Source organism: Leuresthes tenuis, unplaced genomic scaffold (assembly GCF_036924035.1).
Source record: "Leuresthes tenuis unplaced genomic scaffold, fLeuTen1.0.hap1 SCAF_18, whole genome shotgun sequence".
Classification (NCBI taxonomy): domain Eukaryota; kingdom Metazoa; phylum Chordata; class Actinopteri; order Atheriniformes; family Atherinopsidae; genus Leuresthes; species Leuresthes tenuis.
The window spans coordinates 3,161,789-3,188,849 of record NW_027325372.1 but is presented as its reverse complement, the minus strand read 5'-3'; the positions used below and the strand labels follow the sequence as shown (position 1 = coordinate 3,188,849).

General features: G+C 44.0%; 2 protein-coding genes across 2 annotated transcripts in view; one reads left to right on the top strand and one right to left on the bottom strand.

Moving 5' to 3' along the window:
- LOC140275544 (tripartite motif-containing protein 16-like) overlaps window positions 1-27,061 on the top strand; it is a 292,422-nt gene that overhangs the window by 35,572 nt on the left and 229,789 nt on the right. The gene's annotated exons all lie outside the window — the stretch shown is intronic.
- Window positions 197-27,061, bottom strand: rnf19b (ring finger protein 19B). The gene is made up of 9 exons (XM_072371046.1): window positions 26,006-27,061; window positions 14,613-14,812; window positions 9,713-9,857; window positions 9,462-9,624; window positions 6,524-6,638; window positions 6,288-6,428; window positions 6,015-6,204; window positions 5,739-5,873; window positions 197-2,936 (listed from the first exon to the last, which is right to left on the bottom strand). The coding sequence occupies exons 1-9, from the start codon at window positions 26,650-26,652 to the stop codon at window positions 2,498-2,500; spliced, it is 2,175 nt and encodes a 724-aa protein (XP_072227147.1). The 5' UTR covers window positions 26,653-27,061; the 3' UTR covers window positions 197-2,497.

Below are 27,061 nucleotides of genomic sequence, written 5' to 3'. Positions count from 1 at the left end.
GTTCGCTGTTCTCATGTTGATTCTTCAGTGAAGTTCCCACCTTTAGTGCTGCTTGAAATGATCAGAAGACTGTTTCACGTTTAACTTTGTCTTTATTCTACTCACCAAACTGTTGCTAATAAAGACGCTGATCCTCTATGAGAGATCAATAGCTTTCTGTTGAACAAAATCAATAAAATGAACAACAAATCACTGCTTTGGTGCAACATTAGATTGTGTTTATTCATTTTTCCTCAAAAGGTCCACAATTCGTCTTTCACAGTCCTGCATGTACAACCCCTCATCAGATCGGGGCTTAACAGCGACAGGAAATACACAAGCTGTACAATAACACTTAAATATTGCTATCTATAAACCTTCTCAAAATAAAAACAGATCCAGCCGTGATCCTAACAAGATAAAACACTCTTTCAGACTCTTAAAGGAAGTCCGGGTTTCCCCCCCTGTGGTACATTCGTGTGTTTTTAACAGACAGGCTGAAACTAGTGACAAGTGTAGACCAAACGAAGCACCGCCGAGTCACATAAGCAGCGAAATCCATAAAGCCACTGAGATGGGAAAGGTTCCCGAGTTTGATCCCTTTCAGGACAAAGGAAAACCCGTGGGGGGAACCTTTTTTAAACAGAAGCACGGAGGTGATACAAAGCTAAGAAACAAGTCAGGCTGTGATTGAAAAGCTTATTGAAATTGAAATGTTTGGCTCCAAAATCAGTTGTCCAAAAGTGACACTGGCTTGTAAAAACAATTAGCACAACACAAATTTATAAAAGAAAATATAAAACGCAATAAGTTATGTATAGTCCTTGCATCACAGCATCGATAAAAACACTTCTCAGTTCTTTGAAGTCAAAAATACTGACAGATAAACGCGACATAAACGTTTTGGAGCCAAATACTTCTTCAGTTACATCCAACATAAAAGGCCCTCTGGTAGGTGATTTATTTTGGTTGTACCACAGACTTTAGTTTGCAACTCAAGTAAACTGATGACGACAAGCAAAAAAAAAAAAGAGGATAAATTAGATCAATTCAGGTAAAGTGCACATGTGCTCGGTTAAATAAAAAAGTGGGACACAAGTACATTCATCAGGTGCTCATTCACACACAAAACGTCCAAGTGTGTCAGACAGCGAAGACGCCAGGAACCAAAACCACCAGAACCAGTTGTGCTGGTCAGCGAGTGTCGATAAGGCAGCCGGCCATCAAACCTGGTCACGTGACACACGGCAGAAACAAACCGTGGGAGAGTTCTGACGCGACCAGACAGCAGGAAGAGGTGAAGCAGCAGCAAAACGTTCCCTCAGAGCTTCCAGGAGCATCTTTTAAGAAAGGTTCTGAAAGCTAAAGAATCCAAACGTGACTCGGTTCAGAGTTTGGGAAATAAAAACACGCTTTTCTGATTATTTCCTGTTAAAGAACTGAAAAAACAGCCAATCATTCAACTAAGAATATAATCTATCGATCAATCAGATGTGAAAAGGATCCTGAGCTGCAGCCAAACACTGTTTATATCAGGTGAATGCATTTAACTTCAGTTCTAAAGTTTAAGTCCATTTACAAGCTTTTCCCCACAGCTTTAATCCATATCTCATCGTTTTTATTCTGCAGACACTTGAACAGACTCAACCCGCTGAGGAAGACTGAAAGCTCTGGAAAAACAGTGGAAGCACACTTCCTGCATCAATACCTTTGTGTTTCTTCGCCGTGAAATTACAGAAAATACAAATTTTTATGCTAAAAAAAGCTTCTAATAAAGCTAAACTTTCCAATATTTCTCAGTAATTTATTTGTACATTAAAAAGCAAAAATAAGCTGCTCTGCTTTTCACCAAAGCTGCTTCAGGTTCTGTCGCGTCAGCGTGAGAAATCCCTCATTTATTCATTTCTGTGGTGTGGATTTTCACCCCCGTCGTCTTCATCCTCCTCCTCCTCCTCCTCCTCAGGAGTAAGAAACTCTGCTCATTGAAACCTTCCACACAACAAACATCTCACGCAGACTCAAGCACGCAGCAAATAAAATACAATTCCACGATAGTCTGAATATAAATAGAGGAAAAAAAGAAAAGTAAAGCCACAGCAGCTGAAAGTCCTCATTCATTCACATCTCAAACATCCCCACGATTCGTTCCTCTCTGCTGTGCTTGGTGACATTTCACCTCCTTTTATCGTTTTAGCTTTGCAATAAATCTTATAAATTTGTACCTATATTCTTTTTTTTTTGCTTAAGTAGCCAAGGCATTTTGCACCAAGGAGTAAACATAAGTCATCATCTTACAGTTCTCAGAGGTAGAACCCTGACCATTTACTCAGAGAGGAGATTGGCAGGTAGATAGGACAGACGGACGGACAGACAGGAGTAAACAAACGCTGTCTGTGTTTAAGACGCTGTCTGTGAGTCGCAAAAAGCAGCAGACGAGAGATGAGAGAAAAAAGCTTTGAATCGGAGAAGGTTTAACTGTTCAGGGTTTGAAAGGTTTTGTGCGATCCTCAGAGGTCTCTCAGACGTAGAGGATGACGTTGCCGTCTGCGGGACAGCGAAGGCCGTCGGTGGCGGGGTTCAGGGCTCGGCAGGAGGGGGGCTGGCCTGCCGCTGGGCGGCAGCTTTTCGGGTGAGGCGAGTCGCAGTCGTCCGACGTCAGCTCGGCGATGTCGTCCGACTGAGTGTCTGACATTTCCAGGTCGCTGCGGATGCTCTCCGGCTGAGCCAGGGTGACGTCTCTGAGCCCCTCCCTGACTGACGCTCCCGGTGACAGCCCCAACACCGAGCCCGATAAAGCCCCACCCCTTCTGGAGCTGCAGTCCTGAGGCTCCTCCCCTCCGGAGGCGGTCGCCATGGCAGCAGAGCCCGGGTGTGGGGTTAGGTCCTCTTCACTGGTCAGGCAGAGATGGCTGGGTTTGGTCTCGATGTCCACCTGGATCTCCAGGTTGGTGCACTCCCTGCGGAGACAAAAATTCAATTCAATTCAATTCAATTCAATTCAATTCAATTCAATTCAATTCAATTAAATTCCACTTGAGGGGAATTATATTCATACAGTATAAATCGTTGTCAAAGAAATGCTATTTTCATAGATAATGAAATAAAATAAAACATTAAATCAGCTGACAAACATGTAGCAGAGAGGAAGGTGTGGTAGAAATCTCCAGAGGTCTCCATCAGTGGGTGTTGCTTCTGTAGCTTAGCAACAACTGAGCTGATGATGTCACACACAGGTCAGCAGGTAACTCAGGTGAACTCTCAGCAGACATCATGGACAGAAACTCACAACCAACAGTTCTGGGGACATGTCCAGGATTATCTGTTGTTAACCAGCTCTGTGATCCTCCTCCTTTGCTGTTAGCGCTCTGTCTGCAGTCTCTGTCTGCCCGGATAGTCTTAAAGCTGAGCAGAGAGCTCAGTTCCAGGTATTAATTGGTTTTGGAGAGCTCAATCAACCCCTCCAACGTACAAACAACTTTCCTGTTGGCAGGAATAACAGATGGAAAGAAGCGTCCGAGTTGCCAGCAGAAGTCCTTCAAACCAAAAACTCTAAAAATATGTGTTTTCACAGAAAGAATCTAAAGAAGATGTAGAGAAACACACAGCACACCTGAGATATCACAGCAGGCTGTCAGCAGTGCAGCACGACTAAATTCATCCTGCAGCTGCTGCAATCCTTTTTAAATGTACACAACACATTTTAAGGTGTTCTCGTCTGCTTTTAAAGCACTAAATTTGCTCTTTTAATCATTTTTAAATGATGCTGTAGTAAGACCACGATCCTCAGCCGGAAAAGGGTGGAATGCTCTCTCCGGGTCAGGAATGAGATCCTTCCCCAAGTGGAGGAGTTCAAGTATCTCGGGGTCTTGTTCATGAGTGAAGGACGAATGGATTGACGGCGGATCGGTGCGGCGTCTGCAGTGTTTCAGGCTCTGCACCGACCCGTCGCTGTGAAGAAGGAGCTGAGCCAGAAGGCGAAGCTCTCTATTTACTGGTCAATCTATGTTCCCATCCTCACCTTTGGTCACGAGCTGTGGGAAGAGACCGAAAGAACGAGATCGCGAATACAAGCGGCTAAAATGGGTTTCCTCCGCAGGGTGTCTGGGCCTCCCTTAGAGATCGGGTGAGAAGCTCAGTCATCCAGGAGGGGCTCAGAGTAGAACCGCTGCTGGAGTCAGATGAGGTGGCATCTGGTTAGGATGCCCCCTGGAAGCCTCCCTGGTGAGGTGTTCAGGGCCCGTCCCACTGGGAGGAGACCCGGGGAAGACCCAGGACACGTTGGAGAGACTATGGCCTGGGAACGCCTCGGGGTCCCCCCAGAAGAGCTGCAGGAAGTGGGCGGGGATGTCTGGGCTTCTCTGTTAAAGCTGCTGAGCCCAGAGAAGAGGCAGATAATGGATGGATGGATGAAAGGATGGAAGGATGGATGGATGGATGGATGGATGGATGAAAGGATGGATGGAAGATGGATGGAAGGATGGATGAAAGGATGGATGGAAGATGGATGGATGGATGGATGAAAGGATGGATGAAAGGATGGATGGATGGATGGATGAAAGGATGGATGAAAGGATGGATGAAAGGATGGATGGATGATGGATGGATGGATGGAAGGATGGATGGATGGAAGGATGGATGGATGGATGGATGGATGGATGGATGGATGGAAGGATGGATGGATGGATGGATGGATGGATGGATGGATGGATGGATGGATGGATGGATGGATGGATGGATGGATGGATGGATGGAAGGATGGATGGATGGATGGAAGGATGGATGGATGGATGGATGGATGGATGGATGGATGGATGGATGGACGGATGGATGAAAGGATGGATGAAAGGATGGATGGATGATGGATGGATGGATGGAAGGATGGATGGATGGAAGGATGGATGGATGGATGGATGGATGGATGGATGGATGGAAGGATGGATGGATGGATGGATGGATGGATGGATGGATGGAAGGATGGATGGATGGATGGATGGATGGATGGATGGATGGATGGATGGAAGGATGGATGGATGGATGGAAGGATGGATGGATGGATGGATGGATGGATGGATGGATGGATGGATGGACGGATGGATGGATTTATGGATGGATGGATGGATGGATGGATGGATGGATGGATGGATGGAAGGATGGAAGGATGGAAGGATGGATGGATGGATGGATGGATGGATGGATGGATGAAAGGATGGATGGATGGATGGATGGATGAAAGGATGGATGAAAGGATGGATGAAAGGATGGATGGATGGATGGATGGAAGATGGATGGATGGATGGATGGATGGATGGATGGATGGATGGATGGATGGATGGATGGATGGATGGATGGATGGATGGATGAAAGGATGGATGGATGGATGGATGGATGGATGGATGGAAGATGGATGGATGGATGGATGGATGGATGGATGGATGGATGGATGGATGGATGGATGGAAGGATGAATGGATGGATGGATGGATGGATGGATGGATGGATGAAAGGATGGATGGATGGATGGATCTGTGGTAAACACAGACTCAGGAGAGCATCTTTATGCTTTTAGGCCTCACAGCTGTGTTGGACCACAGTTGAAACTCCAGAGGGTTTCAGGTCAAACTCGTCAGAAAGACTATTTTCAAATCTCAGCAACTGTTTGAAATGGCAGCTCTGATGTCTGCTGGTTCCCTTTGTGTCCCTTATGATGCTGAGAACAGCGTAAAGTGCCTGAGAAGAGAGGAGAAGAAGAAGCCCGTTCACCTGTCAGGTAGGGTGTAGGAGGAGATGATGGACCCCGCCATTCCCCGGGTGCTGGCGCAGTCACTTCCTGCTCCCAGGCTGCCCGTCTCTCTCTGGACTGATTCTTTAGCGAGCTCCCCTGGCTGAACCTCCAGCCTGAAGCAGCAAAAACACCTTCATCAGAGAACTTCCCCAGAGGAATAAACCGAGTTTGACCAGGAAAATATATTTTAGCACCCAGAGACGTTTTCACTTTCGTTAAATTCAGCTAAATGACTTCATCATCGGACTCCTAACCTGCTGTACTTGCTGGTGCGTGTTCCCAGAGCGCCACCCGCCAGGGTGTTGAAGTGGGGGGTGTCGCCCAGAGCCCCAGGGGCCACGGAGAGCCCCTCGCTGGGGGAAGTGGTGCTCAGACCGCTGACCGCTCCGTCCAGGCTGCTCTCTCCGAGGCTCGGAGACTTAAAGGCTCGCCACGCATCCGCCACTGTAGAACCAGAAGATTTCGCCTTTTAACGCGTGAAAAACGTTGAATTCAGTCAGTCAGCTGCGACTGTTCTGAGTCTTCACCTGTGATCGGTCCATCGTCGTCATCGAAGTCGATCCGCACGCCCCGGCCCTTCCCTCTGCTGACACCACAGCCGCCTCCCCTGCACAGCGAGATGGGCACAACGCCGTACACGTAGGCCAACATGATGGGGACGCCGATGCCTGGAAAGGACAAGAAAACCGTGGCTAATCAATGCAAACCTGGAGAATCATCTGTTTCTTTCCATCTAATCACACAGCAGATGGCGGTTTCTTACCCACGCTGACGGCTGCGATGACGGGGGCGGTGATGATGGACAGGGCCACGCCCCCTGTGATGGCCAAGTTCCTTCTGTGGCGGGACGTCTTCTTCAGCTCGTAGTGGGCGTGGATCTGCAGCAGGGGGCGGAGTTTAAAAGACCGTCAGTGAAGCTAAAATAAACACGGAAACCTTCCGGGTCTCATTTCTAAAAGATTCTGGTTTCTGCGGTTCATGAAAGCAGAATAATCTACACATCTGCCTCTAAAATGAATGTTTTTCAGTCATTCTGAGCAGAAAACGTTTCATTAATCATCACAACTACAAGAAATCAAATGAATAATCACTGACAGCCGTGTAAAGATGGCTGACTTGCATGAAAACATGATTTGTTGCTCAGTTTCTCGCATTATGAGACTGAAAATAAAGCTTCATTATTGTAGGAACAAGCAGATGATTTCATTTCTAAACAAATGTGTAAAATATTAAAGTCGTTCCTCTAAAAATATGTTAAAAAGAAGAAGAAAAGAAGAGAGTTCCTTATTCTGCATCCATCCTTATTTATTCCAGATTCTTTTAGAAATCTCCTGAAAAGAGTTAAATTTATTCACATTTTCAATATTTATGCCTCTTCAAGACAGTAATTCATCTGAGGAAAAGTCTCTTTGTATTTCCAGTAAAATTAAAGCAAATAAAATGCCAGATTAATCCAAGAAAAACCAGTGTTTCTGCTGGATAATGGTTGTTAAAACCATCAGTTTCTTTCCAGGTTCCTCTGCAGCAAACGGCACAAACCAACACAAATATTAACAGACAGAAACTGAATCCTGTCGTTTCGCTTGTCATGGAGGAACAAAACTGCTCCGAAACACTTCCTGGACCAAATATGAGCCGCAGAGAAATGAGCATCAACAGGTGTGACGGGAGCAGGGAAGATCTCACAGGATCCTCAGACTCCCACCTGGGAAACATCATCCCACAGCAGGTTTTTGACCAACTCGATGGTCTCTCCTGGCTCGGTGGACGAGGAGGCACCGTTACTCCCCTCAATGCAGTGATTTATCTAAAAATGTGCAAAAATAAGTGGAAATCCAGTCAAAAACAGAGGCTGGACAGTTGTAATGACCTGGAGAGCTACTAAACCCCTTTAAAAGACCACAATAAAGTCCAGAAATGAGGGCTGGTTGCACAGCACTGCATAGGCTAACTATTCCAGGCATCTGTACCTCCACACATGAGTTCGGCTTCATCTCAATCCCTCAAACACGAGAGGAGAAAACACCGAATGAGCCTCACTTAGTGCTGAGAGACACAAGGTGTCTGCATGCAGATACCGATCAGCCTTCAGGATCTCATCCACTAAACCGATGACTTCATGCCTCCTCCATCACCAGAAGATGTTTGGGTGAGTCACCATATCTCCACAGAACACGTGCAGTTCTATTCTTATCCACAGGAGGGCGCTGCAGTACCACAGATGCGCCACAAAGCTCCAACCAAACACTTCTGCCTTCCTCTTCCAGGCAGAGGCATGACACAGCAGTGATGTCAGCACATCTGGAAAGTTTACAGCTTTTTAAAGGCAAATCGGGGCCGCGGTTTTCTGCGCCAAGTAGATTTTAGACCAAATAATCGCACAAAAAGATGAGAAACAAACAGCAAAGGGCACTAATTCTAATCTCAACCAAATAATATCAAATATTAGACTTTAAACTAAGCATCACAGACTTCCAGCTTTACGTCAGTGGAAACTCTGAGGAACTGAGAGAACTCGTCAATTCCTGAAAACTTTCAGCTACAAGTTAAAAAAAAGCAAAGTGAAACTCAACAAAAGAATCATAAGAGCAGGATTGCAACAGCATGTCTGTGGTTTTCTTCTTCTGGTTTCTGCAGACGAGGAGACGGTAAATGTGGAGCGAATTGACCATAAAGATGAAAGAAGTGTTGCACAGCGGTGCGTCAGAGTGCATTCGTTAGAAAACACATTACGAAGCATCGTCGTTTCACAATATTTTTATCTATTATTTACTTACTGAACCAAGAAAAACCAAACTGCTAAACTGAGTTACTTTATTTTATTCATTAACCTTTATTCACACAGACCCAGAGTCTCATTCAGGAGAGAGACCTGTTCATTGGTTATTTCCTTTAAACATTTTTAAGTTTTTCTCCAGTTATATCAGGGCTGAAAGTGACTAAACACACTTATTACATCTCCTCAGACTTATTTCTCTTACTTTATTTATATTTTAAGCTAATTTTCTTCCCTGCTACAGTGAGACTGATGGAAAAAACAAAGTACCATCATCTCTGTTCATTGACAATCAACCGGGAAACGTTCGGTATCTTTGGTGAAGCATCTGATATTTATCGTTATTTTATTATTATTATTATTATTTTATTATATTATTGTATTATTTTACTGTTTTTAATGTTTACTCCTGCTCATGTTGGCACTCAGAGTGTCCTCTGCACAATAATTCCTGTGTACTTTAACAAATGGCTAATAAACTTTGTCTTATCTTCACGTTAAAACGAAGGCATTTGTTGTCTTTGAATGTGTCACTGAGCCAAACTCTAACCGTCACCTGTCATAAAAACTATAAATACAGAGCAAATCAATAAAACTCCAGAGTTTTAATTGATAACTGTTTGTTTGAGGCTCTGCTGTCTCATCTAACCTGTAAATGGCCCATCCCACTGATAAGAAGCCAGTCATGCTTACACAATGCCCTAAATCACTACTGCTTGGACTGTTTTGGTGCTTTTTGGTGCTCAAATCAAAGGCTCTCTGATTAAAAATCTCCTTCCAGCAAAGAGAAAATTCCACAACAGATGAGAAAAGAGCAACACTGACGGTCAACAACATTAATCGATTAAATAAGTTTAAAAACTGTTATAATTTTCGTTCCTTTTCCATGAAATCCTGCAGGTTTATCGGAGTGCAGGTTTCTCACCTTCCGGCCGACATAAACCGGTATGCCGATGACCATGGCGGGGACAGCGATGCCTGCGATGAGGGTGATGCCGACCGGAGCTCCGATCAGAGTTCCCAGCTGCCATAAGATCTTCTTCTTCCTGCTCCAAGGCTTCTTCCCCCAGAAGGTGCAGCCGGATGGACTGATGGACGGAAAAATGAGGGAAGAAACTGGGGAAAAACCTGTAAATGTACACATGTAAAGGAGCTGCTGCGGAAGGGTGTGAGTACCTGAGGTAGTGCAGGTCGGAGATCTCCTTCATGCAGAGCCAGCAGAACTCGCAGCCGCAGACGGCGCAGGTCATGTGATTGCAGCTCCCATCGTTCATCTTGATGATGTAGGCGCCGCAGCGAGGGCAGGGCTTGATGTCATCAGCTGGAGACAGAAAGGAAGTGGATTATGTCGCGATTATCCGTGCTCAGGGTGCAACGATTAGTCGACGTTATCGACCATAATCGATAACATAATTAGTCGCCGACGTATTTAATTGTCGGTTACGTCATCACACGTTTTTTTCACGCTGTCGAGCTGAACATCATTTTTCATACGGAGTGAGTCATCTTACTTCCTGCCTATCTCTGCTTAGAGACGCATGCGCGTTAAGGTAAATAATAGCAGGAGATGATTTGTAGAAGCACGGCGGCTTATTTACAGTCCTCTGTCCAAAAGTGTCCAGGATCTGGGAGCATTTCACCCTCAACACCCTTAAAAAACAGATTACCTGCAAGTTTTGTAAAGCCGACCTCACGGGAGCACGAACATTTGGAGAGGAAGCAGGTTGGAGCTCTGGGAGACTCACCATGGTAAGATATTTAGCTTGTTAGCGTAGCCTGCTAGCTATAAATAAACCGAGTTGTCTTGGATTTTAACATTAAAATTGTATCATTCAGCTTCACAGTCCACAGTTACAACCAGGCTGTATTATTTTACACTTTTTGGTATTGATTTGACTTCTTGGTGCATTACAGCCATTTTCAGTTAATGTTAATGTTAAAAGCCAAGATGAAATAAGGCTTGAATGTATCCTTTTTCAGTTTTAGATTGTTTTAATTAGTAATTAACTAATTAATAATTAGTCGATTAATCGTTTCAATAATCGATGCAGCCCTTATCCGTGCACTGGTAGAGGAATATCCAGCATTTTAGGGAAATAAGGAGGTTGATGTTTGTCGAGCCTTTTATCAGGACAACAAGTGTCTCATTCAAATAGACACACACACATATATATTTATACAAAGTAGCAGCGGTTCTATAAAGTGGGTTGTTTGGGAGTCCCTGGGTGAGTTGTTTGAATAAAAAGGTAATAAATGGTGAGACTTTATGGTGTGTTTACATGAAGAACATAAAAGCAGCACTTGTGGTTGGTGTCCATGCATGAATGATTCCACGGAGGCGGCATTGTGTCTGTTAGCAGCTGTGAGACGTAGCAGCGGTTATATTTGGATTATTCTTAGAAAGTCAGGTGTAGATAGAGTAAAATACTCAAAACTAAAAGTGTTTTCTGTCAATTTCTAACATCAAAAGTGACAATAGGTGAAAATAATTTAGACACTTAAAAAAACCCAAGATGAGGTGTCAGACCTTAATAATATGTAATATAATATATATATAATATCACACTTGTGAACACGCTGCAATCTCAGTAAGAAGCTATCTAACATTAAACATTAAAAAACGAATCCCAGAAAAGCACTTAAGATGTTACCATCGTTTTTAGGTCAAACGGCTGACTGAGTCCATAATAACAGCCGGATTTCTTCTGCTTGGTTCGTAGTTTTTAACCTCAAAGAGTGAAGCTGAGCTCAGATTTTTTAACTGTTCAACTGACAACGAGCTTCGTTCTGTCTTTGTTTCACAAAAGGAAATTCAGGATCATCCGGTTTCTTGTTTTATTTTGCTCCAGCGACTTAATGATTGTTTGTAATTAATTATTAGATTACATTTTAATTATTTAATTAAAAATCTCCAGGCGATCTGGTGACAGAGATTTGAGTCATCCACATATCTGTGGCAGCAAGGAAGCATGTAAATGTGGAGTAAAAGATGCCCATAACTGAACCCTGGGTTAGAAAAGACAAAGAAAAGCCTGTTTTACTGGAAAAGACCTTCATGATGATTGATTGGTTGGTAGTTTTCTGTTCCACTGTGCACAAATATCACCTTCATGGAAAAAGTTCATCACAAGAGAACCTTTTCTGCAGCTTCACCACAGAAAACAGCAAAGGAAGTTTGCAAATGAACACAGAAACAAACCCGATGCAGCTCAGAAACACGTCTCTCAGTGTCCAGCACGGAGGTGGAGCTATCATAGTTTGGGCTCGTGCTGCAGCCTGTAACACGGGGAGTATTTCACCTTTCGATTCAAATAAAGAGCAAATACTGAAAGCAGATACGCTGTGTAAAAAAGATAAAGCTCATGGCTTCCACAACAGGATAATGACACAAGAAATACCACAAAATTCACCCAAAAAAAGCCGAAATTAATGAAAAAATGAACGAATAAAGACAAGAACTGAGTTTTTTAGCTTCTGTGAAAGCTTGGTGATAAAAATGACCCGGCTGGCTTCCCTTGGTCTGTTTCTGCTTGAAACAACCACACATTTAAACTTATTTTCAACATTCAGAAGAACAAAGCATGACTGGAAAACACAACCCGATAATCGTCCCGTTGGGTCGTTCTTCTCTGCTGTTGGCAGAGAGATCAAAGCTCATCAGAGTAATGGATTGGACAATTGCAGCACTTTTTCCTCTAATGCATTTGAAGTAAATTCAGTGTGTTTGAACTCTGCTCCCTGCTCTTTAAAGGCCATTTTACCTCTGCCTGCAGGGGTGGTTGCTCCGTAATCTGCTGACGTGATTTCACCCTCACTCTCTTCCTGTTTTCCACTCCTCCTGCCATCTCTACACATCTCCTTCCCTCACATTCTTCTTCTTCTGCGCCTCCTTCTCTGTTTGGACGCTAAGCAGCAGTGACAGACATACAAATCGCTGTCTTGGCACAGAGAGGCAGACTGGAAGTGAAGAAACGAGGGCATCTGGGGGGGTTTACTTGCTGGATTTTTAATCAAATTAGGATTAAAGCAGGAATCCAGATAAGCTTAGATAAGAAACTTTCTCACCGGCTGATCCAATATTTTAGGGAGACAAAAGAGTACTTTGGACTGAAGATGATCTAAGCCCTAAAATCTGAAAAATGAAGTAATTTACTTTGACTTTTATTTAATTGCAGACATAATAAACTAAAGATATTTGAAGGTTTTTCCTGTCAACCTAATCTAGTTCGTTAATAAACATCCAGTTTTACATTTCAGACCTTTTCCCACTTTGTTTCCTTCTGCCGACACTTAAAGCCGTTCTGACTCTGAGGAACAACAAGTGATGCAGAGTTCCAGCTGTTATTTTGTCCCATTCTTCCTGAAACAGGTCTTAAGGTGTGCAGCAGTGCGGGGGGGTGGTTGTTTCTCTGCTGGGGACAGGTCAGGACTGCAGGCAGCCAGTCCAGCACCCGTACCTCTTCTTCCTCAGCCAGGCCTCAGGAATGTGGCAGAATGTGGTTTTCCATGGTCTGCTTGAACAATGCTGGGACGTCCCAGGAAAAGATGTGGCCTTGAAGGCAGCATATGTTGCTGTAAAATCTCAGTGAACTTTTCTGCATTAATGCTGCCGTCACAGAAGTGGAAATGAGCTTTGCCCCCTGATCCAACCCCATACCATCACAGAGCCTGGCTGCAGGGACTGGTTGCTGACAGCAGGCTGGATGCTGCTTTTGCTCTTTGCTCCATTTCTTCCAGCAAAGATGTGGAATACTGATGGGTCTGACCACAGCACACGTTTCCACCGTGTGACGGTCCATCCCAGACGCCTCCGAGCCCAGAGAAGTGGACGAGGTTAACATCAGGCTTCTTTCCTGCACAGTAAAGCTTGTGAATGGAACTCTGTATTGTGGTGCTTTACAAAGGTTTCCACAGTAATCCCTTGTCCATGTGCTTCTATCAGCTGCTGATGAATGACGGTTCTTGAGGGGTCAGAGGTCACGGGTATCCAGCCTTGCTCCCTCGTCCTTTACACTGAAACTCCTCCAGATTCCTTGAAAGCTTTGATGATATTCTGCTCTGTAGAGGCAGAAATATGCAGATCCCTTCCAGTCTTTCTCTGAGGAACATTGTTTTAAACACATTTGTGGACAAACTGGAGCTCCTCTGAACATCTTTGCTCCTCAGAGACTCATCCATCACCTGCTACACTTTCCATCATTACTTTTCTACCTAAGTTTCTACCTGTTTGTTGCAGGCCTGAAATGCAAAAATGGATGTTGAGTTTAGAGCCACATTAAAGCCATTTAAAGTTAAGAATAGACTCTGCTCAAATGGAGTTTTTCAGGTATCACTTTACATTAATTACATTAAATGTAGCTGAAAGGTGCACATTTTGCTCATATCTGTGAAACTGATATGCAACATTTCCAAAGTCTGCTTCAGATAATGCAAAAAAGGATGTTACAGACAAAAATCAACTCAAACGCACCCACACCACCATTTTTGTAGGTGATGTTGCACTGTGTCCTCGTGGCAATGCGTATAAATAGCGCTTTAGTTTCAGAAAAGTATGGTGGAGGGTCTCCTTTCACGCTCGAGCAGGACGTCATTTCATCGAAATACGTGGCGGAAAATGACAAAAGTAGAAAAAAGTGTTGTAATAACACAATAACACGCCTTTTCATGAGACCAGGCTGCAGGTTTTAGGTAAACCGCTGACTTGAATCCATTTACAGGGAATAAAAACTTCAGGAACTCCGTGTTTTGTTGACATTGGAAAAGGTGACAGGATGCTGCAGTCATTAAACTATGGAGAGGAGAGACTGCGATATAAATAGTTCCTCGTGCTCGACTGAAGCAGAGCACTTCCCTCAGCGCTGGGAACGCCGAGGAGCTGCTGCATCAGACGCTTGACGGGTTTCTGACACACGGAGGACACGCTCTGACAGGTGTGAAAGACTTTCATGCCGGATATGCTGCCGGTGAAGACTCTGTTTGTTTCTGCAGCTTCTCATAAGCAGAGTGAGACGTCAGCGACAGACTGTGGTTGCTTTAGATAAATCACCCCCAGCAGCGAGGCGTTTTCGGTACTCACCAGGGCCTTGTTCCTGTGTGTAGCTGGGTGAGTGGTTGCTGTGGGTGTGCAGGGACTGCGCCCTCTGCTGGCGGGCCGAGTCGCAGGTCTGGTTCGGGTGCCATGCTTGTTTACAGTGGTAGCAAAACTCTGCTCCGCAGCCTTCTCTGCGGCAAACCAGCCGGGGACAGCTGGCACAGCCTGAGGCGATGACGGCAAACCTGGGAGGGAAACAGTCACACGTTACACCTACACAGAGACGCCTGAGCAAACCGGTTTCTGCGCAGTCTGAGAATCAGAACTCAGGAGTCTTCACATCCGTGTTTCCAACCCTGTTCTGCAGTATAAATGCACAGATGCAACGGAAAACTTGAGAATATAGCATCACACCGAGCATTTCCAGTCAAAAAAAGATGTTTTCAGCCTGAAAATGTCAATCCTAAGAGCTTGAATAAAGACAACTGGACTTATTCTAAGTTCTTGAAGGTGTTTCACCTCTCATCCAAAAGCCTTCTTCAATTCTTCTTCTTCAATTCACCCTTATTCAAGTTGTTAAGATTACAATGACTGAGAATCTGCACCGACATCTGCTAATGGCAATCAAACACTTCAGTCCATCATGTAGCCCAGAAGTCCAACTGCAGACTATCAGATAAATTGTACAATCAATTACTGACGGCACTGAGGAGTAAGAGACTGGATTGAAGCATTAGTGGCACGAGTCAAACAGAATACGACTCATTAGACACTCCAAGCATGCCAGAGAACTTCAGTGGCTGCAAAAGAAAGCAAGAGACCCTTGAGTGTGGTTTGCAGCTATGCAAATTCTGCTGCTTCTGTAGACACAAATGGCTCATTTTAAGGCAATAAAAGCACAAAAAACTTTTTTCCAGGGGATTCTACTGTAATACAAACAAAGAATAATGTTCAAAAGTCCTTTTTTCTTTTTCTTTTCCTTTCCAGCAGCCAGACATTCTTATAATCTTTAAAGTTTCCTGATCAATAGTTCTCCAGCTTTCTGAAGGTCTTTCAGAGTTTTTCTCTGGACATTTTCTGCTTTTTCACTCAGTTTCCTCTTTGTTAAGCCCCTTAACTCTGACCTATGACTGATTCAAGCAGAAAAAAGGCTCCTAACTCAAGGGATGAACCAGTGTTGTGTCGACACAGAACAGACAACTTAGCAAAGAAGCCATTTTAAATTGGATCTTTAGGCACTTTATCACAAAGACACATCATTTGTTCCCATTTCTTTAGTTGCATCTATGAAAAACAGCAAAGATAACACAGTTTGACAGACAGAAAATAGGATTTCTGCAGCAACAAGGTGATTCCCAAAGAGCTATTAGCTGAAAACTTGGCATATCTCAGCATGGTGTGCAGTGTGTCCTTAAAACATTTGAGGAAACTGGACAAGTGGAGGACAAAAGAAGAAGTGTCAGGCCTAAAAAACTATCTCCAGCAGATGAACAGGATCTGAAAGTGATGTCCTTAAGAAAGAGGAAAAAATCCAGCTGTGACCTGACAGGACCTGAGAGATGCATCTGGACCTTCAGCTGATCCATCTACTGTTGGCCCAAGCCTCATCAGAAATGGTCTCCATGGAAGGGTGGCTGTCAAGAAGCCGTTCTTAAGGAAGGGAAACAGGGAGAAAAGGCTGAGCTGTGCCAAATGACACAAGAAGTGGACTGAAAATCAGTGGCAACAGGTCTTATGGAGGGATGAATCCTCCCCAGAGCCCGGACCTCAACATTATTGAAGCAGTGTGGGATCATCTGACAGAGAACGGAACAAAAGGCAGCCCACATCCAAAGAAGAGCTTTGGGATGTCCTTCAAGAAGCCTGGAGAACTATTCCTGAAGACTCCTTAAAGAAATTACAGAAAGCTCGTCTCAGAGGGTTCGGCTGTGTTGGAGAATAAAGGAGCTCAGACCAGATATTCACTTTAAAGCTCCCTAAAATTGAACAAACTCTTCAACTATTCGTATTTATACATTTCAGTGAATCTTTTAACCTATTAAAAGTTTTCAGGGCAACACATAAAGAAATGAGGGGTGGATCAAGACTTCTTAACAGTAATTCTGTTGATTGACTTCCATTTCAAGTTCCCATAAAATGTCCGAGTTGTATTCCCCTCAGCAAAGTGTTTCCAGTGAGACTCTTTGGAAAAGCCCAAAGTTCCAGGTCAGCTCTACTGAACATCAACATTTAATCCAACGTCTCATTGGTTAGAAAAGGCCCAGAGTGCCGGGTGAGTCATCAGTACTCTTTAAAAATCTGTTTACGTACATGTCAACACTTAATTTGATTAAATGAAAACGTTAAATGTACCAGAACACGGTTTTCGGAATGATGAGGACAAATAAGGAAATGAACGAGACTGAGAGAGAGCAGAGTGCCAATCACAGGAGCATTCACAAAGGACAGCATCATGAAAAAATGTGACAAAGCTAAGTGGGTGAAAACATGTCGTAGGAGTGGAAAGTAGCCAAATAAAAGCAAGCAGGGACTTCAGCTTTTTTCTACTCTGACAAAACAAAGCTGCTGCCACTTCTCAGAACATTAGCTGTGTGTTTAGGTCGTTCTATTAAAGCAAAATTAGCGTGGAGAAAGCGATAACATGACAAACTACACTGCTCCAACACAGCAGCTCCATGTTCCTCATTAACACCTCAAACACACTGACAGGACAACGATTTAGCAAATAGACACACGGTGTAAAGCTACAAGCTCAAAGAAAATACTTTAGTTACAGTAAACCTAATAAAATCTGTCATTCCCACCTGACGACCACAGATTCTCAGCACGAATCTCAGACTGTCTCTCTGACATATCAACATGGATGAAAGCCCATCACCTCCAACTTAACCTCCCAAAAACTGAACTGCACGTCTGGTCTTGGATCAGCCTAAAAGAACACGCCCCCCCTCTGTTCATTGAGCTCCTCTGGCTGCCCTTAGCCGCCTGCATCAGGTTCAAGTCCCTGATGTTAGCTACAAAGAGCTTAATGGAACGGCTCCCATCTACTTGAATGCTCTTGCAAAGGCTTCTGTCCCAACTGGGTCCCTCCGTTGGTCCCAGGATTGTCGTCTAGCAGCTCCTACACCACGCCTAAGACAATCCAAACTCTGTTCATGTGTCGTCCCACGATGGTGGAATGACCTACCGAGCGCTACCAGAACAGGGGCGTCCCTGTCTATCTTCAAGAAGCTCCTGAAAACCCAGCTCTTCAGAGAGCATCTCCTATCCCAGCACTTACCTTGTACTTCCCTCCCCCCTCTATCTCTGCACTTTATCTTTCTGCTCTTCCTTCTATGCCTGCACCCTATCTCTACTCTGTCCCCTCTGACAGAGTCGGACTCCTGGGTTCCTTCTATGGAGCTTATTGTTAGCTTTTTATAAAGCTGTTATATCTTCATTTGTAAGTCGCTTTGGATAAAAGCGTCTGATAAATACAGAAACAGAAACTCTATGCTTGACCGAATAGTTCATAACACATTGTTCTGCAGTTATTTCAGTTTTACTCTGACTTTAAGGTCAATATTGAGAATCCTGGCACACAAAAGAAAAGTAGGACCCGAAAATTAGCCAAAATTCTACAAGAAAAGGTCACATTTTGTCTAAAAATGGATTCGTCAACCAACATTTCACAATGATGTGGTTGATGATGCACCTTTGTGACAACATCTGCACTTAAATTAACCAAATAACTGCTAAAACGTGAATAATAAAGTCTTTCTGCACTTCCTTCTATGCCTGCACCCTATCTCTACTCTGTCCCCTCTGACAGAGTCGGACTCCTGGGTTCCTTCTATGGAGCTTATTGTTAGCTTTTTATATAGCTGTTATATCTTCATTTGTAAGTCGCTTTGGATAAAAGCGTCTGATAAATACAGAAATATAAACTCTATGCTTGACCGAATAGTTCATAACACATTGTTCTGCAGTTATTTCAGTTTTACTCTGACTTTAAGGTCAATATTGAGAATCCTGGCACCCAAAAGAAAATCCTCGGTGCAAGTAGGACCCGAAAATTAGCCAAAATTCTACAAGAAAAGGTCACATTTAGTCTAAAAATGGATTCGTCAACCAACATTTCACAATGATGTGGTTGATGATGCACCTTTGTGACAACATCTGCACTTAAATTAACCAAATAACTGCTAAAACGTGAATAATAAAGTCTTTCTGCACTTCCTTCTATGCCTGCACCCTATCTCTACTCTGTCCCCTCTGACAGAGTCGGACTCCTGGGTTCCTTCTATGTAGCTTATTGTTAGCTTTTTATAGCTGTTATATCTTCATTTGTAAGTCGCTTTGGATAAAAGCGTCTGATAAATACAGAAACAGAAACAACACACTGCTAACTTAAAATCTTTTAGTTTGTACTCTTAAACTGATTATTGCTTTCATACAACACTGTCACATCACATGGAGCAAAATCACCAAATTAGAATAAAGTCACTGAGTAATTGTGAGCCAGACTCAATCAAGAACTATCAAATGCATTTTTCTTCTGCTATGAGGCATCAAAATACTTGTTAGTCTCTTGTCAAATACACCTATTTGAAGGTAGCGAACCAATGCCACATTCATAGAGAATATCTGTTTTAATTTGAATATCTACATTAAACAAATACCAAAAACTGTATCAAACTGCACTAAGTCATTCTATGTCAGAAAACATTATCCTGAGTCGTATTGAATCGTCTTATATGGGAGAGATGAACACCACTAACTGGCAGTAAAGAAGGTAAAAGAAAGGCAGCTTTTGTGACTGTAAGGCTGAAGAAATGATTGGTTGCAAATATGATCAACGAGGAAGATCGAGCTTTGTTTGAACTTGTCTGTTATCACTTGTGTAATGAGAAAGTGTGTTGGGGAAGTTACAAGTTTGCACTAACAAAGCTCATGATAAAAATATCAGGCATCTCCTGTCAGGCTGAATGTCAACTCCTTTATGGTCACAGCTCAGTTGTTCAGGGTTGTGGAGCTAATGAGCGTTGGCTCTGATAGAAATGCACAAAGTGGTGCTCTGCACAAAAAAGCCTCCACTGGATTTACTGATGCTCATCATGAATCAATTGCTGCTTGATGTGTGGTGTCACGAAAGACCAAAGTGATATGGGTGGAACTAAAGGGCACCAATGGTAGTTTAACAAATTCAAACGGTCAGTTTCACACGTAACAAACCTAAAAATACACAATCCCATCAGCTGAAAGGCTGGATTTTACTTTTCAGGTCTGAGAAACATTAATCTAACATTAGCATTTAGCTAAACACGGCTAACATTAGCACACGGCTAACATTGGCATTTAGCTGAACACAGCTAACATTGGCACACAGCTAACATTAGCATTGAGCTGAACACGGCTAACATTAGTACACAGCTAACATTGGCATTGAGCTGAACACAGCTAACATTAGCATTTAGTTGAACACGGCTAACATTAGCACACAGCTAAGTCAAGAGAAGGCCTCATTATTGTTTCACTTCAGCCATCTTTCATTCTATTTAGGAGATGAGATACACATAAATCTGGTAAAAATGTCTCTCATAGCAATGTGCAAAAAATAGTACATGATTTTCTGTGTCATTTCAATGCACTTTAAGCTTTCTGCATCTCTTTTTAGGGGTTTAATGAACCTTTCTGTATACTTATGGATTAATATAATTACTTACTGCTGCATCAAATTGAATAATTTAGATAACTTTACAGCCTTTTATTAAGTATAAATAAATATTTGAGTAAAGTGCACATAAATGCATGTTGACTGCGATGGCTTTCACAATGAGAGGAACAAGATAAGACAAGATGTGACATTCCTCAAAAGAGTTAACCATCCTCTCCAGCTCAAAACATACCTGCTATCTGCCATATTTTCCAGGCTTCACATCTCATTCAATGCTTGAACAAATGCGCAAGCTTTCAATTTACAAGCGAGATAAAAAAAACATAACATTTTTGCATTTTTATCTGCAACATCAGAGTGTCAAACGACTCTTCACAAGAAAGACAGCTTTGTTAACTATTTATTTTCCTTTTTAAAAACCTAACCACCTTCCTAAAAAATTTACATCAGTGCCATGAAACAAAAACAGAAGGATAAGAAGGCGATTAAAATCCATCCTCTCGTGGCAGACTGACACATAAAAAGATCACTAAAGCCAATTGAATTGAATCTTTTTGCATGATTACTGGCTACACTAAAGCTTACAGGACCAATAATCTGATAGTTGTTAAGACAATTCAGTTTGGTTAAAAGTAAAATCGATGGACTCCTCCACGATAAACTGCTTCACTCACTCAGGACTGCTACAACAGCTTTTCATGTCAACACTGTGTCACGGCTGATGGATTTTAAAGCTCAGCTGAACAGATTTTTACAGGATGGGACAGGAAAAAGAGAGAGCAAAGGGGGTGCTTAAGATCAAGAGCTGAGGTATAAATGTAAAAGACAACAAAACAGAGAGAGAAGAAAAGAGGAAGGGGAGGCGGGGGTGTTTTATGAGTGCCGACGTGCTGTGTTTGGAGAGGAAGCGTGCACAGACAGTCCTGTCAGCGCTCATCTCCACCAAGAGCCACCTGGGAGCCCCGCTGAGCCTTTAAATGCAACGCTGCACACACAGATGCGCACCAACAGCCGGCTGTGTTTAACACCGGGATAAACTCAGCACACATCCGTCTGACTCACGCAGAAACGTGAGAAACACAAACGTACATCCTGCCTCTGCCGACCACAACAGCTCAAAATTCACAACGAGGGTGCACACATGCACACGGGGTATTGATCAGTGCAATTAAGTCCCAACTCCTGTTACCCAGGCAACGGTCCCTGTGTGCTATTGATAGTCGCCTTGGCAACTGACAACCAGAGCAGACGGCTGAGGGTCAGTCTTTGTTCTCGCTGAATCCTCACGTCTGACAGCCACACGGGTCAGAACCTCGTTGGCTGGGTGAGCGGAGCAGCTCAGAGGTGCATCTCTTGTGTTGTGATCTTTTATGAAATGATCGATTCTGAAACTGAAAAACAGCAGAACTATCTCTGTTTTAGATCCAAAACAAGATGTGACACCCAAACAAAAGCTTTGGCGTGTCTCTGATGCTTATCGTGTTGTGAGGTTTTCTGTTTCCGTCCCAGGGTGACGACGGCTTTGTGAGAAAAAGCATTTCGATGAGGCACTTCCTTCTGTTACCTTCAACAGGCTAAAAAACACAGCACTAACACGCTGTCCTCTAATGATCAGTTCCTTATCTACACATCCATTTTATGTCCTAAATCAGCTCATTTTCAGCCAGTTCAGAGCTGGTTCAACTTTTAAACCTTCAGCCAGAGCAACACCACAAAGCCACGCCATGATGTCACTTCAAATATCTTCTCCATGACATTTGAACCCCCTTCCTGCTTATGCTGAGTTTAAGTGGAATAGTGTTTCCCTAACCTGGTCTTTAAAGGCCACAGCCCTGGATATTTTCCAAGTTTCTAACATGTAACTTAAAGGGCTGAAGAAGAGCTGAACCAGTTATTTGAAGTGTGTTGGAGCAAGAAAACATGGCAAAGGAAAACACGCAGTGCAGGGAGAACATTTACATCGTTCCTCTAATTTCCCTGCAAAATAATGTCTTTGTCTTTGTTTGTGAACGCTGTTTTCAACACTAGTTGGTGTTGCATCTAACAACGGCAGCTGGTCATATCAAGTTTTTCTAAATTAAGCTCCAAATGATGTGTATAACTTCAGTTAATTCAGTTAAAGAGTTGAGCTACAGTTAGAGCTCAACTTCATTCATCATTTAGTTGGACCACCATCTTTGTGCAGGAGAAGAATGAAGAAATATTCTGCTGCTTCGAGGTCAAGGTCCATGTAATTCAGCTGAATTCACTGCTCAGACGCTGTCTTTAAGCTACTTTAACTGTGATTCTGTCAGATGAGGCTGTGGTTATAAAATCAGGATTTTATTAGAGCAGAGCGACAGTCGCTTTAAATGAGCTGATGTGTCGTCTTAATGGGCCGATTTTCAGTCTCCACCCTCAACCCCTGGGATTAGTGCCAGATTTCCAGTGTTTTGTTGGTCAGAACTGATAAAATCTTGAGTGGAAAAGTCTGTTTCAGACCAGCTGCTGAAGGGATATTAAGTGTTCTTCACCTGCTGAATGCTGAACTGAACACAAGTGCTTTCTAAGCAACTTCCTTCATTCAACAAAATTTGTTTTGAAACACTTCCTGTCTTTAATGTGTGAGACGTATATATATATATATATAGCTTATAGCTTATATATAGCTTCCACTAACACTATAATGTTGTAAGTTATGGAGGGATTAGCATCCACTTAGCTTCATGCATCACCCAGCCCAACATCTGACAGCTAAACGCTAACTTGACATCAAATAGAAAACATTTTGTCTGTCATCTAGTGACAGAAAATTGTCTTCGGTGAGAAACTCACAACACAAACAAACATTCGGTCATCAAAGACTGAGATAAAAAGTTAAAACACATAAAGAAATGGTGAGCTCCAGCTTCTTATCTAAATGTCCCAGCAACCATGGGATGAAGAGGTGCATTTACTTTGTGAAGATGTAATGCAGGAGGAGCTGCTGTTGTTTGTAACTGCTCTCAGAAGCAGCTGTTCTGGGGTTGAGTTTCATGGATTTCATTAACTTTTACTGCTTCTTTGAAGAGCCCGTTGATGAATGTATGACCATATTACACCTGGAATCCAGCTGAGGCAGACTTGTTGGGACAAGTCGTGGAAATGAATTGGAGGAGTGACTCTTTAGAGACACACAATGCTTGCAGGTTCACCTCGACTGGCCCAGTTTCCAGTCTACAATGAGAACGTTTACACTTGAAAACAGCTCACAAGTGTCAAACTCTGCACATCAACAACTCCACTCAGTGAATATGATAGGAAAAAGTTGGGGGCATGTGTCTGTATCCTTGAGCCATATCATGAAGTAGCTCCATTCTCACTGTCTACTCGTGCTCACTGGTTAGCTCTCAAGAAAACCAGGTCACATTTACATAACTTTCCCACATGCACAACGAGTCCCTTTTCTGCTATAAACAGTTTCCCTGAAGAAGCTCCCAGCTTTTTAAACTGTTGTAGCTCCGGCAGGTTTGTGAGTCGGTGTGTTCCTCTGCAGCACCGGATGTTTGCGCTGAATAGCAATTAGGACTTAGTCAACCTGAGGCTGAGTCACTGCTGGCGTCAGACGGAGGATTGTCCTGCTTCATATCAGGGTCAGCAGCGGTCGGCCTCTCCTTCTGTGGTTTCGTTTCATACTCGGCAGGAAATTGCACTCGCATCTTTCATCTGCCTTATCTCTACTATCGAGTTCTTGAGAAAGTTGTTCTGTTTTCCATGACGCCCGGCCAAAATATCCCCACGTAACAAGCAGCAAGAACGCAAAGCAGAGATGCCAAAACAACTTTAATACCAGTTAAAATCACACCGGAGTGTTCTGTGCAAGCAGAGAGGCTCATTAACTGGCTCCTCCCGAGATAATATTTACAGTATTGATCAAAGGTTTATTCTCATCCCTAACTGTGGATGACTCACTCCAGATCGGAGGTCCGATCCTGCTTCAAAGACTGTTTTACTACTCTGCAGAGTGTAAAATGTGTGAGAAATGCTCAGAAAACAAAAGGTGCTCTTTTCCTTTCTGCCTAAACTCTTTCAGGCACCGAGCAAGAGATGAAACGACTTCCTTCAGACTTGTTTCGTAAACAGAGGCCTGCGAGCTGTTAGCTGGAAAATGCAATCAGGCCATAGGGCGATGCCTTATTGAGTCGCTGTGTTCGTCTCACATTTCCTCCCCGACTCCACTACGTCCTGATCTGGTTTAGGTGTCAGAAACTCTTAAAACACGACCCAGAACAGTTCTCTCCTCTAACGTGAACACAGCACGTTCGCTGGGGACTTTCAGAGAGTAAGTGCTGGTTTTCAGACCTTCATCAGCTGGCTCACACAGTTAAGCAGCTGCAGGCAGAGCTCTGCTGGGCAGCAGATACCTGTTGACTCAACATGGAAGCAGCGAAGAGGGCAGGCTGTGGTTTGAAATCACCTTATCAAGGACGTTAGACACTACTGTTGGCTCCTTTGAAATCGTGCTATCAGTAGGAATGTGGTGAGCTAACTATTGCAGAGGCTAAGAGTTTTACAGAGCTCTATAATCTTAATCATTTTTGTTTTGAGTACATTGATCAGTTGAGGCTTTAAAGGTGAGCCGTCTCATCATTTGTGCTTTTCTGTGGCTCCTGGTTGTGTCACCGTATCGTATAAAATGCTTGGCAGCAGTCCAGTCACACTAATCTTCGCTGTAACCACTTACACAGGCCTCATGTACACAGCAAAGCAGTGCAGAAAACAGCTGAGAAGCAGGGTTATGGCTCCCCAGGAGAGGAAATCTTATTATTCCTGATTTGACCTCCTTCCAACAGTGTTTAAGGAGCTAAAATAGTTCTAAATCAGTGTTTGCAAACTTGCTCGCCTCCCTTTAAAAGCTTTAAATTGGGACAGTTGATCTTCTCGGGCTGCAGAGGAGCGAACACACGTAGGTCAGATTCATGCTGCTCCCACACAGATGCTGTGGCTTTCCCCTGTGACTGTACTCCAAAACCAGAGCAGAAGAATATTACTGAACATCTGCAGTCCTCTTTCCCGCAAAACACACCGAAACACCAACAGAATGAATCACTCCTGCTTTCTGCGATGAAAGAAACGCCTCTCATTTGTTCCTGAAACTGCTCAGCCTCCAAACCTTTGAGCCTCTCTCCAACCACAGGCCCAACACTCAAGCCTCTAACCCAGTTACAGCTCGTCACTTTGTCTTCCTTACTTTCAGTCCGTCTCTGTTATCTGATCAGGCCACAGAGGCTCATGGTTAACACCGTTTGAAATCTCTCAGACATCTGTCACGGAGAGGCCTCGGGCCCTGCTGCATCTTCACTTTGTGGCTCTCTCACAGTTGTTCAGTTTCTGTTCTCACAACTTTCTTTTAGGTGAATTTCCTCTAAGGGAAGCGAGATAAGAGCTTCAAAGCGGTCTCATATTTGTGAAAATATCACAGGGGGGGTTGAAACGAGGCTGAAAGTGGCACAAATGGCCAAAGACCAGCAGCCTTCTGTTAATTCTTCCAAATGGCTCGATGAAGCTTACTTTTATGAACCCTAATTCCAACCTGACGGCACTGACACAATAAGCTGAGCAGCGATTAGTCGAGCCACAGTTAACAGCTTCGTTAAAGTTGCTCTGTCTCCTCTAATGGTTACGACTGTGAAAATATCTTTTGGTTTTAGCGTCTTCGATGGAAAAAACCCTGACAACAGCACCCTGGTGACTAAGCCACACGGGGCGGTCTTTGCTGAGGGACACAGCAGCGTTAATACATCTGACATCCGCAGGTTCTTACCCGCAGTCTGGCGCCGGGCACCATCTGCAGTCCGGGTCAGAGGCGAGGCACCTCCTCAGCAGGAACTCCTCGTACTTCTCCAGCAGGGCCGCGTCATCCAAGATGTCGGCCACCTGTCGCGGGGCCAGCCTCTCGGCACACTCGGGGCAGCTGAGCTGGACTCGGCTCTCTGTGATTTCGATGCGGAGGTACTGGCGCAGGCAGCAGAGGCAGGAGCGGTGGCTGCAGCCCAGCAGCTCGGGGAGCTGGTCGGCGGGCTGGCGCACCAGGCACAGGGGGCACTCCAGGAGGCCGGGCTCCCCAGAGGCTGTGGCTCCTCCGAGGGACGGCTGGCTGGAGGACAGGGGCTTTGAGGGGGTGCCAGAGGCTGTGTCCTGGCGGGTCGTGGCGGCTGTCGTGGGCGGAGCAGAGGCTGCGGCGGGCGCTGAACTCAAGGCAGAAGGGAGAAGCTGCTGCGTGGTGTGATGATGCGTTGCAGGGGTGGTGGCTCCTCCTTTGGGGCCCCTGGTACCCTGAGAGCTCCGTTTGCTGTGGAAGAGGCTGTGGAAGGAGATACGGCCCTGGCGTTTGCCCGCCGCACGGCACTTAGGGTTGGGGACGCCACTAACTGATGAGTGAGGCGACTCCGAGTCCTTTTCTGATCCCATTTTCCCAGAAAACGCACACAAAGGCAGCTTATTGTCCCCCAGTAAAGCAACAATCTGCAGCACACACAAGGGAGGTATTGTTCCCTTGTGAAACTGGAATGCAAATTCTTTTGAGACGCTTGAGAAATAGTTCCTTCCTTCTCTTCCTTTTACGAGAAAACAAACACTATCAGGAAGAAGGCAGAGAGAGAGATAACAAACTGAAAATGAAAGTGGTGACGTCAGGGAAAAAAATCCCCTTCGGCTCGCCGAGTTTCTCTTAAACTTGTCAGTCAAAATGTCCACAGAGTAAAAGAAAGTACGAAGCTTTCATCTCAGAGGAAAACGTCGAGTTCAAACACGGTCAGACAAAAACATTAAAGTCTGTATCAATGAATCTCTCCTAAAAAACAGAGCCGGGTAAGAAAAA